The sequence below is a fragment of the Mirounga leonina genome, unplaced genomic scaffold, assembly GCF_011800145.1.
Source record: "Mirounga leonina isolate KUSES-001 unplaced genomic scaffold, KU_Mleo_1.0 Mir_115, whole genome shotgun sequence".
NCBI classification, from domain to species: Eukaryota; Metazoa; Chordata; class Mammalia; order Carnivora; family Phocidae; genus Mirounga; species Mirounga leonina.
In genome coordinates this window covers 27,161,573-27,183,829 of record NW_023270268.1, presented here as the reverse complement: position 1 = coordinate 27,183,829, position 22,257 = coordinate 27,161,573, and the positions used below count along the sequence as shown (strand labels likewise).

Here is a 22,257-nt window from a genome sequence, read left to right as displayed (position 1 = left end):
GAAATAAGAAAGGTCTCAAATACACAACCCTACACCTAAAGGAGCTGGAGAAAGAACAGCAAATAAAGCCTAAACCCAGCAGGTGAAGAGAAATAATAAAGATCAGAGCAGAAATCAATGAAATAGAAACCAAAAGAGCAGTAGAACAGATCAATGAAACTAGGAGCTGGTTCTTGAAAGAATTAATGAGATTGATAAACCTCTGGCCAGACTTATCAAAAAGAAAAGAGAAATGACCCAAATAAATAAAATCATGAATGAAAGAGGAGAGATCACAACCAACACCAAAGAAATACAAACATTTATAAGAACATATTATGAGCAACTATATGTCAGCAAATTAGATAATCTGGAAGAAATGGATGCATTCCAAGAAATGTATAAACTACCAAAACTGAACCAGGAAGAAATAGAAAACCTGAACAGACCCATAACCAGCAAGAAAATTGAAGCAGTAATCAAAAATCTCCCCAAGAGCCCAGGGCCAGATGGCTTCCCAGGGGAATTCTACCAAACATTTAAAGAATTAATACCTATTCTTCTGAAACTGTTCCAAAAAATAGAAATGGAAGGAAAACTCCCAAACTCATTTTATGAGGCCAGCATTACCTTGATCCCAAAACTGGACAAAGACCCCACCAAAAAGGAGAATTACAGACCAATATCCCTGATGAACATGGATGCAAAAATTCTCACCAAAATACTATCCAATAGTACATTAAAAGGATTATTCACCACGACCAAGTGGGATTTATTCCTGGGCTGCAAGTTTGGTTCAACATCCGCAAATTAATCAATGTGATACACTACATTAATAAAAGAAAGAATAAGAACCACATTGTACTCACAATAGATGCAGAAAAAGCATTTGACAAAGCACAGCATCCTTTCTTGATTAAAACTCTTCAGAGTGTAGGGATAGAGGGTACATACCTCAATATCATAAAAGCCATATATGAAAAACCCACAGCAAATATCATTCTCAATGGGGAAAAACTGAGAGCTTTTTCCCTAAGGTCAGGAACACGGCAGGGATGTCCACTATCACCACTGCTATTCAACACAGTACTAGAAGTCCTAGCCTCAGCAATCAGACAACAAAAAGAAATAAAAGGCATCCAAATTAGCAAAGAAGAAGTCAAACTCTCACTCCTTGCAGATGATATGATACTTTATGTGGAAAACCCAAAAGACTCCACCCCAAAGCTGCTAGAACTCATACAAGAATTCAGCAAAGTGGCAGGATATAAAATCAATGCACAGAAATCAGTTGCATTTCTATACACCAACAACAAAACAGAAGAAAGAGAAATTAAGGAGTCGATCCCATTTATAATTGCACCCCAAACCATAAGATACCTAGGAATAAATCTAACTAAAGAGGCAAAAATCTGTACTCAGAAAACTGTAGAATACTCATGAAAGAAATTGAGGAAGACACAAAGAAATGGAAAAACATTCCATGCTCATGGATTGGAAGAACAAAGATTGTGAAAATGTCAATGCTACCTAGAGCAATCTACACATTTAATGCAATACCTATCAAAATACCATCCACTTTTTTTCCAAGAAATGGAACAAATAATCCTAAAATTTGTATGGAACCAGAAAAGACCCCGAAAAGCCAGAGGAATGTTGAACAAGAAAAGCAAAGCCGGTGGCATCACAATTCCAGACTTCAAGCTCTATTACAAAGCTGTCTTCATCAAGACAGTATGGTACTGGCACAGAAACAGACACATAGATCAATGGAACAGAACAGAGGCCCCAGAAATGGACCCTCAACTCTATGGTCAACTAATCTTTGACAAAGCAGGAAAGAATGGCCAATGGAAAAAAGACAGTCTCTTCAACAAATGGTGTTGGGAAAATTGGACAGCCACATGCAGAAGAATGAAGCTGGACCATTTCCTTACACCACACACAAAAATAGACTCAAAATGGATGAAAGACCTAAATGTGAGACAGGAGTCCATCAAAATCCTAGAGGAGAACACAGGCAGCAACCTCTTTGACCTCAGCCACAGCAACTTCTTCCTGGAAACATCACCAAAGGCAAGGGAAGCAAGGGCAAAAATGAGCTATTGGGACTTCATCAAGATAAAAAGCTTTTGCACAGCAAAAGAAACCGTCAACAAAACCAAAGGACAACCGACAGAATGGGAGAAGATATTTGCAAATGACATATCAGATAAAGGGCTAGTATCCACAATCTATAAAGAACTTATCAAACTCAATACCCAAGGAACAAATAATCCAATCAAGAAATGGGCAGAAGACATGAACAGATACTTCTGCAAAGAAGACATCCAAATGGTCAACAGACACATGAAAAAGTGCTCAACATCACTCGGCATCAGGGAAATCCAAATCAAAACATCAATGAGATATGACCTCACACCAGTAAGAATGGCTAAAATTAACAAGTCAAAGAAGAAGAAGGTAGTGGGAGGGGAAGAATGAAGCGGGGGAGGGCGCCTGGGTGGCTCAGTTGGTTAAGCGACTGCCTTTGGCTCAGGTCATGATCCTGGAGTCCCGGGATCGAGTCCCGCATCGGGCTCCCTGCTCGGCAGGGAGTCTGCTTCTCCCTCTGACCCTCCTCCCTCTCATGCTCTCTGTCTCTCATTCTCTCTCTCTCAAATAAATAAATAAAATCTAAAAAAAAAAAAAAAAAAAAATGAAGCGGGGGAAATCGGACGGGTAGACGAACCATGAGAGATGATGGACTCTGAAAAACTGAGGGTTCTAGAAGGCGGGGGGGGGAGGATGGGTTAGCCTGGTGGTGGGCATTGAGGAGGGCACATTCTGCATGGAGCACTGGCTGTTATGCACAAACAATGAATCATGGAACACTTCATCTAAAACTGATGATGTAATGTATGGGGATTAACATAAGAATAAAAAAAAATAAAAAAAGTCAGGAAATGACAGATGTTGGCAAGGATGCAGAGAAAGGGGAACCCTCCTATACTGTTGGTGGGAGTGCAAGCTGGTGCAGCCACTCTGGAAAACAGTACGGAGGTTCCTCAAAAAGTTGAAAATAGAGCTGCCCTATGACCCAGGAATTGCACTACTGGGTATTTACCCCAAAGATACAAATGTAGTGATCTTAAGGGGTACATGCACCCCAACGTTTATAGCAGCAATGTCCACAATAGCTAAACTATGGAAAGAGCCAAGATGTCCATCAACAGATGAATGGATAAAGAAGATGTGGTATATATATATATATAGTGGAATATTATGCAGCCATCAAAACCCCCCGAAATCTTGCCATTTGCAACAACGTGGATGGAACTAGAGGGTATTATGCTAAGCGAAATAAGTCAGTCAGAGAAAGACAAGTATCATATGATCTCACTGATATGGGGAATTCTTAATCTCAGGAAACAAACAGGGTTGCTGGAGTGGTGGGAGGTGGGAGGGATGGGGTGGCTGGATGATGGACATTGGGGAGGGTATGTGTTATGGTGAGTGTTGTGAATTGTGTATGACTGATGAATCACAGACCTGTACCTCTGAAATAATACATTATATGTTAAAAAAAAAAAAGTAGGAAGGGGGTGGAAATCAGAGGGGGAGACGAACCATGAGAGACTATGGACTCTGAGAAACAAACTGAGGGTTTTAGAGGGCAGAGGGGTGAGGGGATAGGTTAGCCTGGTAATGGGTATTAAGGAGGGCACATAATTGGATGGAGCACTGGGTGTTATATGCAAACAATGAATCATGGAACACTACATCAAAAACTAATGAGGTAATGAATGGTGACTAACATAACAAAATAAAATTAAAAAAAATAAAAACTTTGCCTTTATTGATACTCTTAAAAATATCGTAATTAAAAAATATTAAGTTCTACTTTGATTCCTTTCTTTGGGTATATATTTTTTTTTTCTTCTTCTATAATATCTCAAGAGTGATATTTAGCTTTTAGAGTTACTAAATTTTCCCTAACACAAGAATTAAGACTATAAACTTTCCTAAATTATGACTTCTGACATATCCCATAAATTTTGACATATAACATCTTGATTATTATACAATTCTAAGTATTTTAAAGTTTTCATTATAATTTTTTACCTTATTTAGGAATGTGATTTTAATTTAAAAATGTATGGATTTTTTAAATGTTATTAATTTCTAACTTAATTGAATTCCGATCAGTTTGGATTGTATGACACTAGTTCTTAGAGCTTTGGTGACACCTGCTTGATAAGTTAAAAACTGCTCAATGAACACCTGGTTAAGTCTCCACCTTGATTCAACTAGTTGTTAATGTTACATGTGCTCTTCAGAAGAATATCTCATTTTTCTACGCAGGGTTCTAAATGAACCTATTAAATCAAGTTTGTTATTTATGATGAAATCTTTAATATCTTTACTCATTTTTGTCTGCCTGACTGATTATTCAAACTGGTGTACCGAAATCTCCAACTCTAATAATAGTTCGACGGCAATTTCTCCTTGTGGTTTTTCAATTTCTACTTTGTATATTTTAAGATTATTTTATTACCCTCTTAGAAATTTAGAATTGTTATATCTTCTTCATGAATTGAACACTTTGTCATCATGTAGTGGCTTTTTATCCCCATAATACTGTTTTGTTAAAGAGAATATGTTACCTGATATTAATGTTATATTCTAGCTTTATTGTTCTGGTTACTGGTAGGTTTGTATATATCACCTTCTGCATATAGCAGTATATATTATGTTTCCAGATTTTTTTTTTAATTTGCCTGGTATATTTTTTCATAATTTTACTTCCAACTTTTCCATGTCCTTATTTTGCGGTTGTGTCTCTATAATTGAAAGCAAGTTATAGCTGGATTTTATTTTGTTTCTTAAGTCCATCTATCTCTATAACTGGCATGTTTAGTCGATATTTATTATGACTCCTGATATATTTAAATGGAATTGATTCTGCTGTTTTACTTTGTGCCTTCTACTTGTCCTCCCCCTGTTGCCTTTTTATTTAAAAAAATATTTATGTTCTTGTTTTTATTGCATTTTCCTGCACTACAGTTTTGGTAGTTAGCTACATTCCATTTTTTTTTCCACAGGTACCATCACAATTTCTAATACATTTTTAAGGAAGTCTAAAGTTTTTCAGTAGCCAGCCCAAACAATTCAAATTCCTAGAGCCCTTAACTCCATTTACCTCCCCATGACATGTATTATTATTATTGTCCCATTTTTCAGTACTACCTTTTTTACCCTTCAGGCTCAACTTCATTTTTTTAAATAAAAGATTATTTTATTGTCCAATATATTTTCTCAAGTTTAAATAATATTAATATGTATAGTCTTAGTACAATAGTTTTTTTTCTGTTCAACCACCAGGTGCCTACAAATATCTTATTTTCATACCTTTGTTAACAAGTATGGCTTTTTTGTAACCCTACAAATTAGATATTACTATTGCTTAGAAATCTAACATTTAGGTCTTCCTAAATATTGTCAAGTTTTGATCATTTATTAGTGTTGCATCTCAGCCCTTCCTTCCATAGTCATTTTTATGTTTCTTGAAGTACATACTTTAGAAGTTCCTTTAGCAAAGGTCTTTGTGGTGAACTGTTTTTTGTTTATCCTAATTATCTTTGTTATACCATTATTTTTTAAAGTTGGTTTAAGTTGATAAAAATGTTCTTCCATTACTTTAAAAGTTCTTAACAGTTTTGTGGCTTCCACTATTGCTACTAATAATCCAGCTGCCAACCTAATTGTAGTTTCTTTGTAGATAATCTTCTCTTTCTTTCAGTCTGCCTTTTTATTTGGCTTGATGTCTGCATTCCCCTACGCCACGTCTAATGGCTCTTTTTATTTATCCTCCCTATTGTACCTTGTCTTTTCTTCATCTTTTAATTCATATCTTTGATAAGTTCTTGAAAATGACCATCTCTTGATGTACTTGAACATTATCTCATTTATTATTTCTATTTTATCTGATTTCAAGAACTCCAATTTGATATAGATCTTTCCATTCTGTTCTGTCTCTAAACTTCTTACATTTATCTTCTCTGCATTCTGAGTGATTTCTTCAGCTTTATTCTCCAGTTCACTGTGTTTCTCTTTAGATGTGTCTATTATTCTGTTTAATTCATCCATTGAGTTTTATTTTTTAATTCACAGAATCTTGTTAAGAACAAAACCATGAATAAATAAATACCTTTATACTTTTCACCTATTTGGTTCTCCAAATGTTACCATCTTGTTACTCTGTGTGTATACACACACACACACACATATGCATACACACATCCATATATGCATATACACTCATATATGTGCATACACACACACATAAAACCCCATCCTATTTCCTTTTAGGGAAACCATCTGAAAATAGATTGCAGATATTATACATGTTACTTTTAAATACTTTCAATATACCTATCTCAAGAACAAAAACATTCTCTCATATGAACATGATAGTATTACTACACATAAGGAAATTCACATGAATCAATAATATCTCCTGACATATTGTTCATACTCAAATTTCCCCAGTTGTCCACCAAAAGTCATTTATATGAGCTTTTTTTCTGACCTGGGATCCGGTCAAGTTTCACACCATTACATTTGATGGTTATGTCTCCTTAGTCTCTCCCATTTTAGAATAGTACCCCACAACCCCTTTGCTGCTAATGATGTTGAAACCTCTGACTAGGTCAGCTGTTCTGAAGAAAACCCCATATTCTGGAATTGTCTAATGGTTTCCTCATTATGAGACTTGGGTCAAACATTCCCTGCAAGAATCTTACATTCAAGGTGATGTATCTCCCCCTGCATCACCTCAGGAAGCACATAATGTCAAATCTTGGCCACAGTGGGAACTGCCAGATCTTACCATGTACATGCATATTTCCTTTCTTTGTAATTAATAAGTTAGTAATATGTGAATGGTCTGGGAGACTGTAAAATAGCCTGTTCCCAAACAACCTGTCACCCAGTGGTTTTAGCATTCTTTGATTCTCATCTGACTCCATTATTACACTGGAGATTACAAATTGGTGATTTTTAAAAAAAGATTTATTTATTCACAAGAGAGAGGACATGCATGAGCAGGAGGGACAGAGGAAGAGGGAGAGAGATTTCCGAGTAGACTGTGCGCTGAGCACAGAACCCAACACAGGACTCAATCTCATGACTCTGAGATCACAACCTGAGCCAAAATCAAGAGTTGGACACTTAACCAACTGCCCCACCCAGGTGCCTCACAAATTGGTGATTTTTTAAGTCTACCATTTTCTTCTATATTTATTAGCTCCATACTTCTATAAAAAAGAACTTTTACTACCCTCCTCCCTTTTCGGATCTCTATATAGACTTGTGGACTTTAAAAATTCATTCTGTTATAATCCATTACCATTATTCTTTCTGATGTTAAACTGTCCAAAATCAGGCCAGTAGGAATCTTTTCACTCCTTTGTCCTTTTGACATGACACTGCTAGTTTTTTACTACTTCCTTGCTTTCCGGCATAATAAATCTTTGAGAGTCATATTGTACTTTCCCTGCTACAGTCTAGAATTAGCTTTTCTCTCTCCAAGAAACCCTGGTTCCTTTGGGGAATGATATTTAGAAACCACTATCTGGTCATTAATTATGCTCATTGCCACTCAAGTGTCCCATTGGTTGTTTTAGTTCCACATTTAGATTTTCCACTTTTAAAAAGTCTCTGGTTGTTTTTCACACCAACCTGGTCATTTTTTATTATCTCTTATTCCCCCAAATTATATTTTAATATTATGTACCTGTAGATTTTGTCCAAATAGGATGGAGGAGGAAGAGGGAGAAAAGGAGGAGGAAGAAATTATAGAGAATGAGGAGAAGAAAGGGGGGCACATTATTTATCAAGTTCTCTCAAGCTGAAAATACCTTCGCCACTGCCGTGGGGGCTGCTTCAGATCTGTAGAGCTCAGTCTATTGCACTTCATTTTGAAGTTTATGGGTGGATATTTGTTGATTGCACCTAGGAAGAGAAAAGTCTGTGATGAGTCTCTTATTCATAACTATTAACATTACAGCAATCTGCTCTGTATGCAAAGTATCACTTCACTGCTTTCGATATTCATCAAAGGAAGATACCAACTAAGGTGGCCTACTGAGATGAGAGCAGGTTTCTCAGGGGAGTCTCTAAAACTGGGTTTGGAAAATACATCTCGGCCGCCTGGGTGGCTCAGTCGGTTAAGCGACTGCCTTCGGCTCAGGTCATGATCCTGGAGTCCCGGGATCGAGTCCTGCATTGGGCTCCCTGCTCAGCGGGGAGTCTTCTTCTCCCTCTGACCCTCCTCCCTCTCGTGTTCTCTCTCATTCTCTCTCGCAAATAAATAAATAAAATCTTTAAAAATATATATATATCTCTGCTGAATTTATAGGCAGAGCATTCAACTTATTTTTCAATAAGATGCCTTTAGCTGCTAAAGTTGGTCAACGTTAGAGGAGATGTTAGGAGCTAGTCCTAAAGTCTGGTCTCTAATTGACATGAACTATTCAGAATAGTTATTTTTTATTTGCTCCTTTGCAATATCAAAATGCAAAGGGAAAGGGATATTCCCTTTGTGGTTTCTGTGTCATTAACAACAGTAAAAATAGTGCCATCTTGGGTTTAATTCATTAGTGGCTCACTTCATTTGGAAGGATATTGATTTTTTTATAATAACAAAGCATGCCCCTTCCCACAAAATTTAAACATTTAAAAGCCATTTTTGATGGGAAACTTCAAAAAATGTACCATTTATTTCTTTGAAGCATTAAATTGAACAGACTTGGTAAACACAATTAAATCTCTTCCTTAGTGATCAGGGTCATTAAATAGCAAGTTCGTCCTGGGTTGTGATATAGCACCGTCTCTAAAGCTGCTGTTGCAGAATGGACTGTGTGATTCTAGACTGAATGGCCCTAGACCGTGATGTTGTGCATTTTATTTCTTATCTGTCCTAGTTCTAAGCATCAGGTTGTCAGTTTTGTTTCTCTTAGAAAATGTGTTATTTCGGATGTGGACTGTGCTTGATGGCCACCTCGATCACAGCATGGTGTTAAATAAGAATCAGAGAGGGAGCTGTACTAGAATCCCCAGGAGGGCAGGGATGGTGTCTGTTTGGTCACTCCTTGGTACCCCCACAACCTGGGGTGCCTGGGTGGCTCTGTTGGTTAAGTATCTGACTTAGTTTTGGCTCAGGTCATGATCTCAGGGTCCTGAGACTGTGCCCTGTGTTGGACCCTGGGCTCAGCGCAGGGTTTGCTTGAGATTCTTCCCCCCCCCCCCCGGCTCCTCCCCCATAGCTTGTGCTAAAATAAATAAATGTTTTTTTAAAAAAGATAGCCCCACACCCACACTGTGAGTGGTTCACAGTAGGTACCTGATACATATGCGTTGATGTTGAATGAGCATGAGTCTGTGGGCTTGCTATACGATTATGTTAAAGCCTTTTTCAACTTCTACTTTTACAATTGTATTTCAAAGATGGGAGATTTCTAGATCCTTAAGTTCTAGAAAAGTAGTGTATAATTGTGTCACAGTTACAGTTTTCTGAAAGCACTTTATATCTCTCTCACCTACACCAAGTAATTCTTAAAACATCTCTTTTCCTTTCCTTGGGTGGTAATGGGGTGTCATTTTTATCATATTCATACGATTTGACTAATTACCATGAAACACCACGAAGAATTTTGGGGGACTGAGGAAGGAAATTTCATCTTAAATGTTCTTTCAATTTTTTTTTGCCTCACAAGCAGTGTTTCTTTACAAGTTTCTCAGTCTTTCAAAGTGTTCTTTTGTTTTACCCTTACAAATGCCTTGTAATTACTTCTTTTCGGAATGATTCTTGGCCCCCTTTTTTTGCCCTTTTTTTTTCTAGCTCCTCTTTCTGATTTCCTATTCCAAAACACATCCACATAAATTTCATTCTAGGAGCTTGTTGCTCCAGTGTTTCTCAAACCATAACGTGCATGTGAATCACCTGGCAATTTGACAAAAATGCAGTTTCTGGTTCAGAATGTCTGGAGTAGGGCATGAAATTCTGCAATTTTCACGAGCTTCCAGGTAATGCTGATGATGTAGGTCCTAGACTCACATTTGGAGAAGCACAGGACTAGGGGACATGACATCAGTACCATCAACAATTTCCCAAGGCTCCTTAGACCTCACCTATAGGGATTAGTCCATCTTTGCAACCTTAACTGGTCTCACTGTGTAATGTCAGTGACAAGTTTGACACTCTATCAGAATCTCCTGTAAGCTACACTGGGTGTCCTTCAGCCTGTGTATTCACTTTTCTTTATCTGGACTCTAAGGGCTCATTCACCATGAGAATGTTCAGAAATCTGACGATTTTTCAACCTCCAGAGTCATAGTAGGACATGGCTTCTTTTTACCCATTCCATTGCATACAAAATGAATTGCCTACTTTCAAGGCAAAATTACTCCAAGAAATACAGTCCATGTTTCTTTTTTATGAGTACCAGTTACACTAATTGCTGGCATCATAAAAAGTCATCAACAAGGCTGAGAAAGTTTTGCAAGGATGTATCTTTCATTCTTACAGGTAAAATGATATCCCCTAATACCTCAAACTCTGCCTTTGGAACTTGTAAAAAAAGCAAAGCTGAGAATTGTTGAATTTTTCTTTGGCTCTCTCTTTTGGTGTGTTAACTGATGAAGCTTTCCATTGGAGGGCAGTGTGTTAATGTTACATGGCAAGGATTTCTACTTTATAGCTAAGATCCAGGTGGTGACTTTACACCCCCAGACTATATTGCTCTATGCAGACAGATGTGTGAGCAGCTGCTTGTTATGATTGCTTCTCCATAGGAACCAGAGGCATAAAAAATTTGAGCCAGAAAATTAAATGCTAGGAATCAGAGGTTTCCTCTCTCCACCATTACAAATTTTCCTTTCTGACCCTGCAGTGCCCTTGAAGACAGACATTTCCAAGAATCCATGTCAGTTCATCAACCCTTCTTTTGGGAATACCAAATAATACTCTTAATGTGTAAGAAAGAACAGATTTTATGACTTACGCCTGATTGAGTTTACAAAGGATTTCACAAACTTCACACTGTATCTGTGGTCAGGTTTATGAATTCGGCCAAGCTGGACCAAGTGGTGATCCAAAGGGTAGCTGGCTAGATCTTCTAGTTCCTTGTCATTCCAAGCAGGGCCAAGGGAAAACACAAATAGGGTATAACCTTGACATTTGGCTCTCAAGGATTCTTTCTTTAAGGTTTCCCTGTCCAAGTGACTGGTTTCCCCAGTGGATATTACAAATATGACTTTGTTTCTTCTCATATTGGGTGTATTTAAAAAGATATTGTCCAGGGTCCACTGTAAGGCATGACCAATGAAAGTGTCTCCATTTAGTTGTTGAACTGATTCTTCCAGGTGCCTCTTCATGAGGCGTTTACTATTGTAGGTGGTAAGGTTGAACTCAGTTCTAACAGGACTCTTCTGAGTGTTGGGTAGGAAGTTGGGGGGAGCATGGCTTAATAGGGCCACCCGGTCTCCAGTGACAGAGGTCTCAGGCTCTGGGCTGATCTCAAAGTGATCTAACAGTGCTCCCAAAAAGTGTCTTATGTCTTCAAATTCAGCACTTCCCACATGCCGGGAGCTGTCCAGAAGGAAAGCAGCATCCATGTAAGACTGTGCAGGGGGTGGTTTGGCTTGATCGCAAAAAGCGTCTGGCTTGCATACATCTGCAGACCAAAAGTCACATAGGGCTACTAAAACAGACTGGACAGAAAAGATAGCATCTCAAATATTCTAACATTTGGAAACTGCATAATCTTTGATATTAAAATAATTACTAAATGACTTTGATATCAACAACAAAAGATTTCCTAGTCCATAGTTTGCATCTATATTTAAAACGTACAGATTTTACACCCAGTTGGTGTCTTGAATTCCGTTCACTAAGGCATTTGACTTTTAAAAATTAGGCTGCTTTCAACAGAAGCTTAATCTTCGCTGTATTTTAAGTTTATAAAGATTGAAGTAGACAGTTTATCTCGTATAAGAGTATACCTTATCATGACATAAAAGCTAATGATCTCTCTAGATAGACAAGATACAGGTTAAACCAATTGTCCTTATCATTATGCTCACACTATTCTACTATGAAATGTAGTATGCTTAAAAAGAGTGGGGAAAAAAAGCAATGAATTCTTTTACTTCAATTTAAATAAAGGTTTGTAACTCAATGTCCATCTGGGTGTGGACACTAAGGACAAAGCTATAGCTCATGTTTGTCTCTCCAGTGTGCTCATTAGTTGAAAGCTCAATATGTGTTTGTTAAATACATGAATATAAATATTGCATATTAGTAAGCTTTCATAAAATATGGGGTCATTTTAATAAATATGCATATCTCATTTATCAAAAGAATATGTAGTAATAAAACAGGAGTGAATTCCACAGAATCTGACCACAATGAATATTCAGAGGAATAAAAAAATTTGGAACTGGAAGGATCTTAGAGGTCACCTAATCTAATTTAACAGAAGAAACTGATGATAAGAGGGTAAAATCATTCTGCCAAACAATACGCAAGTGTTTCTAGAAGTTTCTACATATGAAGTCAGGGTTTATTGTGAGAGACAAGGCCATGCGGTGTGGCAGTGGGGAGGCCCCTTGGCCTAAGAGCCAGGATGCCTGGGCTCTGGTCTTACCTAAGTCACCACCGGGCCTCAATTCTGCACAGTTAGGTGGGTGGGTCAGATTCACCCAGAAAACCCTTCCTGGGCAAACCTCTGCAATCTTGACATTTTCAGTAATAGTTGCTGGTTAAGGCTGAGAACGCCTCTTTAAAAACTAAAGAGAAGAGAAATGGAATGACGAGCGTGTGGACAGCTGGTACTTAGATGTGTGCCTGGGGCAGGAATAAAAGCAGTCAGATGAAAGGTTGAAAACCAGAATGCAGATCTTTGGGGATGTAGCAAATTCACTTCAATCTTGCTCATGGACTCCATAAAGATGTGGCTTTGCACAAGCTATATTTCCCTTACAGAAATTCAGTACAATTTATAACCACGTTTAATGGTCGAATGACAGAACAGTCACCTGTGTGCTAGGCAGTTCCTAAAATCAGAGACAGCAGGCTGCCCATTTGCTCAATTTTGTGGTGTTTTTTAATTGCAGGAAACGACAGCCAAAATATCTTCCCTTATATGCCCCAGAGACAAAACAAGGATTTAAGCCAAGAAATGGGGCCAAAATCTCTCCCCAGTCACACATGTACAACTTCTGACTGTAACATAAGTAACTGATGTGTCTGCAAGCCGTGCTGAGGCTGGGGTGGGAAGCCTCCCTCACAGCACAGTCAGCCACTGCCTTGAGTAGGAGGACCAGGGCCTAACCAACCCTGTGCTACTGAGGGGGACAGAAGGAGGGAGGGAGGCAGAGAAGGAAGGGAGAAGGTGGGGGGGGGAAGGGAGGAGAGAGTCTAATGAGTAGAGGGAAGCAGAGGGGGAGACAGAAAGAATAGAGGGGTGTCTGAAGCAATCCCACTTCTCAGAGTTACCACCTCCCTATGAGGTCACTTACATGGCAAGCATTAGCATCTCATTAATACACATGGAGAAGGAAAGGAATCAGTCATTTTCAAGACCAAATACCAAGTCCCAGGGAGAATAATGGGATCTTGGTTACTCATAAATGGCTGCGTTGTGAGGCCAGCCTTCTTGGGTCTCCTCTGGCTGTGCCGTCTGGGCAAATTATCTCATCTCTCTAAGCCCCATTTTTGTCATCTGTCAAGTGGAGCTAGTAATAGTTCAAATGTCTCAAGGTGATTGTAAGGGTGGGATGAGACAATGAGAAGAATGCTTGGAACAGAATACGCACAATAGCTTCAACATTAACTATCACCAGCACCACCACCAATGTTACCTAAAGCAATTAGAACAGTGCATGGTTCATAAGAAATGCCTGGCAACTGTTAGAAATCACACCCGCTGATGACTGCAGTGGCTTCCACTGTCTTCATAATTATTGGAACACTCAAATTACCAGCATACTCACCCACAGCTGCCTCTCTAGCTAGGCCTATAGATGGTGTATAAAACACGGCAATGGACAAACCAGCATGGTCAGTCTTTCTGATGCCTTTTTGCAATAGAAAATGCATGGATTTCCACTAATTCCCACTTGTACTATAAAGCATTTCTTGGGGGGTTGTGAACATTTGAGATTTAGAAGACACATAAATATACTTTATAGCAGGAAAACCTTGGCAATGAGTTTTTCTAATAATCGTTATTGTTTCCTGGAAGCTGCAGAAGCTTGGAGGGCCTGGAATGCAATCTCCTGCTTGGATGCCTGGGAGGAGCCCTGCTGGCTGGGGCTCCATCTGTGGACCATGCAGAATGAGGAAGTGAGGCCAGAGCCCCAGGGAAATCTTCCCAAGGCCACTAGTACCCCTGTTGCCAAGGTCCAGCCATTCCTGCCAACAGTGACTCAGTGTGTTTAACAGGCCTCATCAAATTATATTCTCTCCATGGATCTTACCATAGCAGAAAGTACACCGCTGGAGTCTCTCTAATGCTGGCGTGTAGTCGGTCCCGGATGGAACCATTATGAGTTGGAATGTGCCAGTGTCATCAATCTGTAAGAAGCAGAAGCAAGAAAAAGAACAGCTTAGTGGGTGGGGCTGCAGGAATCCCCCAGGATTGTTCAGAGCACTGAGATCTTTTGAGTACAACACTGCTCCTTCCAAAGAAGGTCATAGGGAAGCCTAGCGCGTGTCAGGGTGGCTAGGAGCCCTGTTTGGGTTTAAGCCCTGGTGTTCCCTTTAGCTGTAGGTCAGGTTTTTTTGTCTCTGTTTCCTCATCTACAAAATGGGATAATCACACTACAACCTAACAGGAATAGAGTGGGCATTAAATGGGTTAATAATTGAAATGCACGTACTGGCACAGGGTGGGTGCTGTGTGGGTCATTAGAGACCACAAAGCACTTTCCTATTCATTATCTCAACAACCCAGTGAGTTTGTTCTTATGTGCATCATGCCCATTTTACAGATGAGGAAGCTGAAGCTCAAAGGAAGGTGAGAGGACTGATCAAAAGACAGTGGACATGGAAGCCATTGAAGGAAGAGGGTCAGAGGACACCCCCCCCCCCACACACACCCCAAGTCCCAGGGAACCAAGTGAAATCACAGAATGTACTTTACAACTGTCTCTGAGTTCCCATTATGAACCAGGCATGGAAGCTAGCTTTGCAGACCCAGATCCACATCCAGGGGCTCTCCTCTGAACAACTCCCAACACCTTCCAGCTCAGTCCCATTGTTAATAACCTCTCTGGGGAGTTTGAGGCTGGAGAGCAGGGATAAAATAGGGAGGCTTAAATAATGAAGAATAGTTAGCTTGTCAGTTAACAGATTCACAGATCTCTTGATGGCTGAGGGGAAGTTATAGGTACGGTCTTATCTAATGCCTAAGAGATGGGACAGACAACATTTCCCTACTCTTTCTCAGGAAAGTGTCCTTTGCATACTTTATCCATGAAGATAGGACTTGGGCAGCCGTGTTAAACTGTGTGTTTGGGCGGGGGGGACTCCATCCCTCTGCAGAGGAGATTGCACCAGGAATGGGAATCTGAGCCAATTGGATCCATTCTCTCAGGAATTTGGAACTGGGGTCCTGAGGGCAGTGAGTCCCTCTATGTTAGTGGTAAGCACTAATGAAGCTGTAGGCTGGCCATGTTCTAACTGAGGAGCAATGGGAAGGAAATGAGGGAAATGGGAAGGAGGAAAGGTGGTGGGGGCTTTCGCTAAGGCTTGTCTTTGTTTCTGCCCATCTTTTCTTCTGTGTTTGCCTTCATGAGCTGGATGGGTTAGAGGGGGAGACTCAGAGGAAATATGTGGTAACTGAAGCTTTTGGCATGATTTCTAGGCAAAACATATAGAAAAAAGAATGGTTAGTGTCTGGGAAAGGCTGAGAAGAAAGAAAAAGAAAGGAGGGAAGGTGAGCATTGTTGTGGTATGAGAGAAAAAAAAAATGCTGTGATGATAGGGCAGTGGAGCTGGGACCGGGGTGGTGGTGACAAATAGGGACATTCCGCAGTGGAATACCAAGGTTTTCCAAGGTGGAATGCTAAGGTTTCCCATTAAACCCCCTTCCCATTTCAGCTGTCTCCAATCACAAGAATAATCTGTAATGTCAATATTATCCTTAATGTTTCTCTCATTTGCAATGTTAAACAGCAGAGTAAAAAGGAAAAAAAGGCTAGCTGAAAAAGAGATATCTCTTATAAGTCTATTAGAAATAGGGAGACCCAGTCTAAATTAGAATTCTTTATGGGAAGCAAGTAAAATTTCACCAGAAGTAAGAGGTAGTTGCCAAACACACTTAAAGGGGAAAACCTGGTGGCAAAACAAAGCTGAGATTGAGGTTTTTCCAGTCAAAAATGGCCTTCTGTTTCCGAAGGGATGAATAGCTCATCACTCAGTTGATACCATCATGAGAAATTCCCAAGAGGGAGGTCACAGTCCATGTGCTAAGGGAAATCAGTGCCAGTTGTCAGAACATCTGTTTCCAAATGCTGCTGCATGTGCCTGCATGGGGCCTGAATTTCACACTGGACTGCTGAACTCTCAGACGAATCAAGATTTAGAAACGCCATCATAATTATGAAACAAATAAGGGTTTTAAAATATGGCCTCCAAATAAAAATTCATTGTCACTAGATTTCTGAGTTCTGTTCCTGAAATAATAAACCACAGTTCCAGTGTAGGGAAGTACAACTGAACAGAATGGATAGAAGAAAGAAAAAGAGGACAAAAGGAGAAGTAGTAACATAATTTCCCTTCTGTAATGCCAGATATCAGTGGTGGGTTCTTACCAACTTGTATACATGCCTCTATTTTGAACCTTTCTAGACAATGCTGCTTCATTGCATCCTCTAATGGCAGCTCCATGAGGGTGCATCTTTTGGTTTTCCACTTTGGTGTCTCCACAGCCTAGGATAGCTCCTGGTATACACGAGGTGCTCACTAAGCATTTGCTGGATGAACGAACCTTGGCACCAATTCTGACTTCTGTATGCCTCTCTAATTCTACTCAAGAGGTGTTTGGAGCCAGTGCTGCTCAGATTTTGGAGGGTCATTGTCAAGAATCTGAATCTTCATTGGTGCTCTTTTGAGGTAAAGTCCTTCAAGAAAGGAGCAAAGAGCTTCTAGCTGATTTGACTAGGAACTCTGAGAGACTGTTAACACCCAAGACATTTTAAAACAAACCAACAAAATATGTTTTCTCAAGTTATAGGCTATGCACACACCTTTGAGTGGGTGGTGAAACTGTGTTTACTTTAAGTTTATATCACGAGTACTATCAATTATTTGCATTAGGATATTGTCTCTTGTTTTGTGACTAAATAAAGCCAAGGGACAATGGGGCTGTCAATAAACAGAAGGATTTATGAGTCTGTGTGTAACCATATCTACTCACAGAATTTTTGAGCTGCTGTGTTTCATAGCAGCTTCATTTATTTGTACGGCATGGCCCAGCCTTTTCTAACTGATGTGCATTTCCCTTTCTGGGCCTGGTTTATCAACCTGTCCATTTGCATGTTCAATGACACTAATAGCAGCATCAGCTCCTTTACAACAACATTTTTGTTAAATAGATTTTAGTTCATCATCAAGCAGATAAATAATAGCAATAGCAATTAGAGCAAAAACTATCATTCTTGAATATTTACTATGCATTAGGCACTGAGGCATGGTGTCCCATCATTTCATCTACACAACAGCTCCGGGAAACAGGCACTGCTTTCCATACTTTATAGATTAATACTCTATTTCAATTCTGTTGTGCTTATTTGACACCTTCATAGAAAATTATGGAGGTGGAAAGGGCCTCAAAAGACACCTGCAGATTGAAAAGTGAAAGGATGGAGAAACATTTATCATGCAAATGGATGTGAAAAGAAAGCTGGGGTAACAATACTTGTATCAGACAAAATAGACTTTAAAACAAAAATGGTAACAAAAGACAAAGGACATTAACAAGCAGATATAACAATTACAAATATTTATGCATCCAACATGGGAGCACCTAAATACTTAAAGCAGTTAATAACACAAAGGAAGTAATCAATAATAATGCAGTAATAATAAGAGACTTTAACACCCCACTTACATCAATGAACAGATCATCCAAACAGAAAAATCAAGGAAATGGTGGCTTTGAATGACACATTGGACCAGATGAATTTAACAGATATATTCAGAACATTCCATCCTAAAACAGCAGAATACACATTCTTCTGAACAGATTCAGAACAGATAACATATTAGGCCACAAAACAAGTCTCAAGAAATTCAAAAAGATCGAAGTCAAACCATGCATTTTTTCCTGATCAAAATGCTATGACACTAGAAATCAGTCACAAGAAAAAAAAATCTAGAAAGAGTATAGATACACGGAGGTTAAACAACATGCTACTAAACAATGAATGGGTCAACCAAGAAATCAAAGAGGAAATGGAAAAATACATGGAGACAAATGAAAATGAAAACACAATAATCCAAATCTTTGGGATGCAGCAAAAGCAGTTCTAGGAAGGAATTTTATAGCAATACAGGCCTACCTTAAGAAGCAAGAAAAATCTCGAACAACCTAATATTACACCAAAAGGAGGTAGAAAAGGAAAAACAAAACCCAAAACCAGTAGAAGGAAGGCAATAATAAAGATTAGAGGATAAATAGATGAAATAGAAACTATAAAACACAATAGAACGGATCAATGACACCAGGACCTGGTTCTTTGAAAAAGACAACAACAACAAAAAATTGATAAGCCAGATTCATCAAAACAGAGAGGACTCAAATAAACAAAATCAGAAATGAAAGAGGAGAAATAACAACTGACAGCACAAAGAATTATAAGAGAATATTATGAAAAATTATATGGCAACAAATTGGACAGCCTAGAAGAAATGGATAAATTCATAGGAACATATAACCTCCCAAAACTGAAGCAGGAAGAAATAGAAAATTTGAACAGACCTATTACCAGTAATGAAATTAAACCAGTAATAAAAAATACTCTCAACAAACAAACTCCAGGACAGATGGCTTCACAGGTGAATTTCACCAAACATTTAAAGAGTTAATACCTATTCTTCTCAAACTATTCCAAAAAATAGAGGAAGGAAAGCTTCCAAATTCATTCTATGAGGCCAGCAATACCCTGATAACAAAACCAGATAAAGACACCACAAAAAAAAAGAGAAATACAGGCCAATATCTCCAGTGAACATAGATGCAAAAATCCTTAATAAAATATTAGCAAACTGAATCCAACAATACTTGAAAAAAACAATTCACCGTGATCAAGTGGGATTTATTCCTGGAAAGCAAGGGTGGTTCAATATTCACAAATCAATCAATGTTATACATGACATCAATAAGAAAAAGGATAAGAACCATGTGATAATTTCAATAGATGTGGAAAAAACATTTGACAAAGTACAATACCCATTCATGATAAAAACTCTCAACAAAGTAGGTTTAGAGAGAATATATCTCAACATAATATAGGTCATATATGAAAAACCCACAGCTAATATCATAATGCTGAAAAATTGAGAACTTTCCCTAAGGTTAGGAACAAGGCAAGGATGTCCACTCTTATCACTTTTATTCAACATAGTACTCGAAGTCCTAGCCACAGCAATCAGACAAGAAAAAGTTATAAAAGGCATCCATATTGGTAAGGAAGAAGTAAAGCTGTCACTATTTGCAGATGACATAATACTACATATAGAAAACCCTACAGACTCCCCCAAAAGACTACTAGAACTGATAAATTCCGTTAGTTCACAAATACAAAAGTCAATGTACAGAAATATATTGTATTTCTATACACCAATAATGAAGCAACAGAGAGAGAAATTAAGAAAGCAATCCCATTTATAACCACACCAAAAAGAATAACATACCTAGGAATAAACTTAATGTACGAGATGAAAGACCTATACTCTGAAAACCGTAAGACATTAATGAAAGAAACTGAATATGACATAAATGGAAAGATATTCTATACCCATGGATTGAAAGAACAAATATTGTTAAAATGTCAGTCCTACCCAAAGCAATCTACAGATTCAATGCAATCCCCATCAAAACATCAACAGCATTTTTCACACAACCAGAACAAATAATCTTAAAATTCGTATGGAACCACAAAAGACCCCAAATAGCCAAAACAATCTTGAAAAAGAAAAACAAAGCTGGAGGTATCACAATTCCAGATTTCAAATTATACTGAAAAGCTATGATAATCAAAACAGTATGGTACTGGCACAAAAATAGACACATAGATCAATGGAACAGGATAGAAAAGCCCAGAAACAAACCCATGATTAATGGTCAATTAATCTTTGGGAAAAAGACACTCTTCAACAAATGGTGTTGGGAAAACTGGACAGCTACAAGCAAAAGAGTGAAACTGGACCACTTTCTTACACCATACACAAAAATGAACTCAAAATGGATCAAGGACCTAAATATGAGACCTGAAACCATAAAAATCCTAGAAGAAAGCACAGGCAATAAGTTCTCTGACACTGGTGTAGCAACTTTTTTCTAGATACATCTCCTGAGGCAAGGGGAACAAAAGCAAAAACAAACTATTGGGACTACATCAAAGAAAGAAATTAATGCACAGTGAAGGAAGCAATCAACAAAACCAAAAGTCAGCTTATTGAATGGGAGAAGATATTTGCAATTGACATATCCCAAGGGCTATGTATTCAAAATATATAAAAAACTGATATAACTCAACACCCAAAAACCCAAGTAATCCAATTAAAATGGCAGAAGACATGAACAGACATCTCTCCAAAGAAAACATCCAGATAGCCAATAGACACATGAAAAGATGCTCATCATCACTCATCATCAGGGAAATGTAAATCAAAACTACAATGAGATATTACCTCACACTCATCAGAATTGCTAAAACCAAAACCTCAAGAAACAACAAGTATTAGCAAGGATGTGTAGAAAAAGGAACTCTCATGCTCTGTTGGTGGGAATGTGAACTGGGGCAGCCACTGTGGAAAACAGTATGGAGGTTCCTCAAAAGTTAAAAATAGAACTACCTTGGGGCATCTGGGTGGTTCTGTCAGTTAAACATCTGACTCTTGATCTCAGCTCAGGGTTGTGAGTTCAAGCCCCTCATTGGGCTCCATGCTGGACATGGAGCTTACTTTAAAAAAAAAAAGGAACTACTCTACAATCCAGTAATCACACTACTGGGTACTTACCCAAAGAATATGAAAACACGAATTCAAAGGGATATATGTACCCCTCTGTTTACTGCAGCATTATTATAATAGCCAAATTATGGAAGCAGGCCAAGTATCCACTGATAGATGAATGGATAAAGAAGACATGGTATTATATACAACAGAATATTATTTAGCCATAAAAAGAATGAAATCTTGCCATTTGCAACAACATGGATGGAGCTAGAGAGTATAATGCTAATTGAAGTAAGTCGGTCAGAGAAAGACAAATACCATATGATTTTACTCATATTTATAATTTAAGAAACAAAACAAACCAAAAAATAAGACTCCTAACTATAGAGAACAAACTGGTGGTTACCAGAGGGGGGGATGGTAGGGGGGTGGGTGGGAGAAATAAGTGAAGGGGAATTAAGAATACGCCAATCACAGGGTGCCTCAGTCGGCATCTGGCTCTTGGTTTCTGCTCAGGTCACAATCGCAGGGTTGGGAGATCAAGCCCCACCTCAAGCTCCATGCTCAGCATGGAGTCTGATCCAGATTCTCTCTCTCCCCCTCCTTCTGCCCCTCCCTGCACTCTAGCTCCCTCTCTCAAAATAATTTTTTTTTAAAAGAATACACCTATCATGATGATCACTGAGTAATGTACAGAATTGTTGAATCACTATCTTATACACCTGAAACTTATATAACACTGTATTTACTTTATTGGAATTAAAGTAAAAAACTTAGTAAAAAAGAAAGTTCCCCTCACAATAAAAAATTTTTATAACTGTGAACGGTGATAATGTTAATGAGGCTTGTTGTGGTGATCTTTTCACAATATTTACAAATAATGAATCATGTTGCACACCTGAAGCTAATATTATATGTCAGTTTACCTCAAAAAAGGTCCTCTTGATCCCAGGTGGTTTATTTATATAGCCTCCCAACCAAAGAAGCTATAATAACTAAGATGTCTTTTCCTTTATAAAATGTGGATAGTTATATGATTGGTGAAGTTA

At 38.5% G+C, this 22,257-nt stretch overlaps 1 protein-coding gene across 1 annotated transcript in view; it reads right to left on the bottom strand.

Annotated features, from left to right (window-relative positions):
• Nucleotides 1–22,257, bottom strand: part of COL6A6 (collagen type VI alpha 6 chain) — a 137,017-nt gene that overhangs the window by 6,881 nt on the left and 107,879 nt on the right. The window contains exons 34-36 of the mRNA XM_034994555.1: nucleotides 14,503–14,599; nucleotides 11,025–11,696; nucleotides 7,881–7,974 (exon numbers count right to left, since the gene is read on the bottom strand). Of these exons, the coding sequence (XP_034850446.1) occupies nucleotides 7,881–7,974; nucleotides 11,025–11,696; nucleotides 14,503–14,599 (863 nt within the window). The remainder of the gene's footprint in view (nucleotides 1–7,880; nucleotides 7,975–11,024; nucleotides 11,697–14,502; nucleotides 14,600–22,257) is intronic.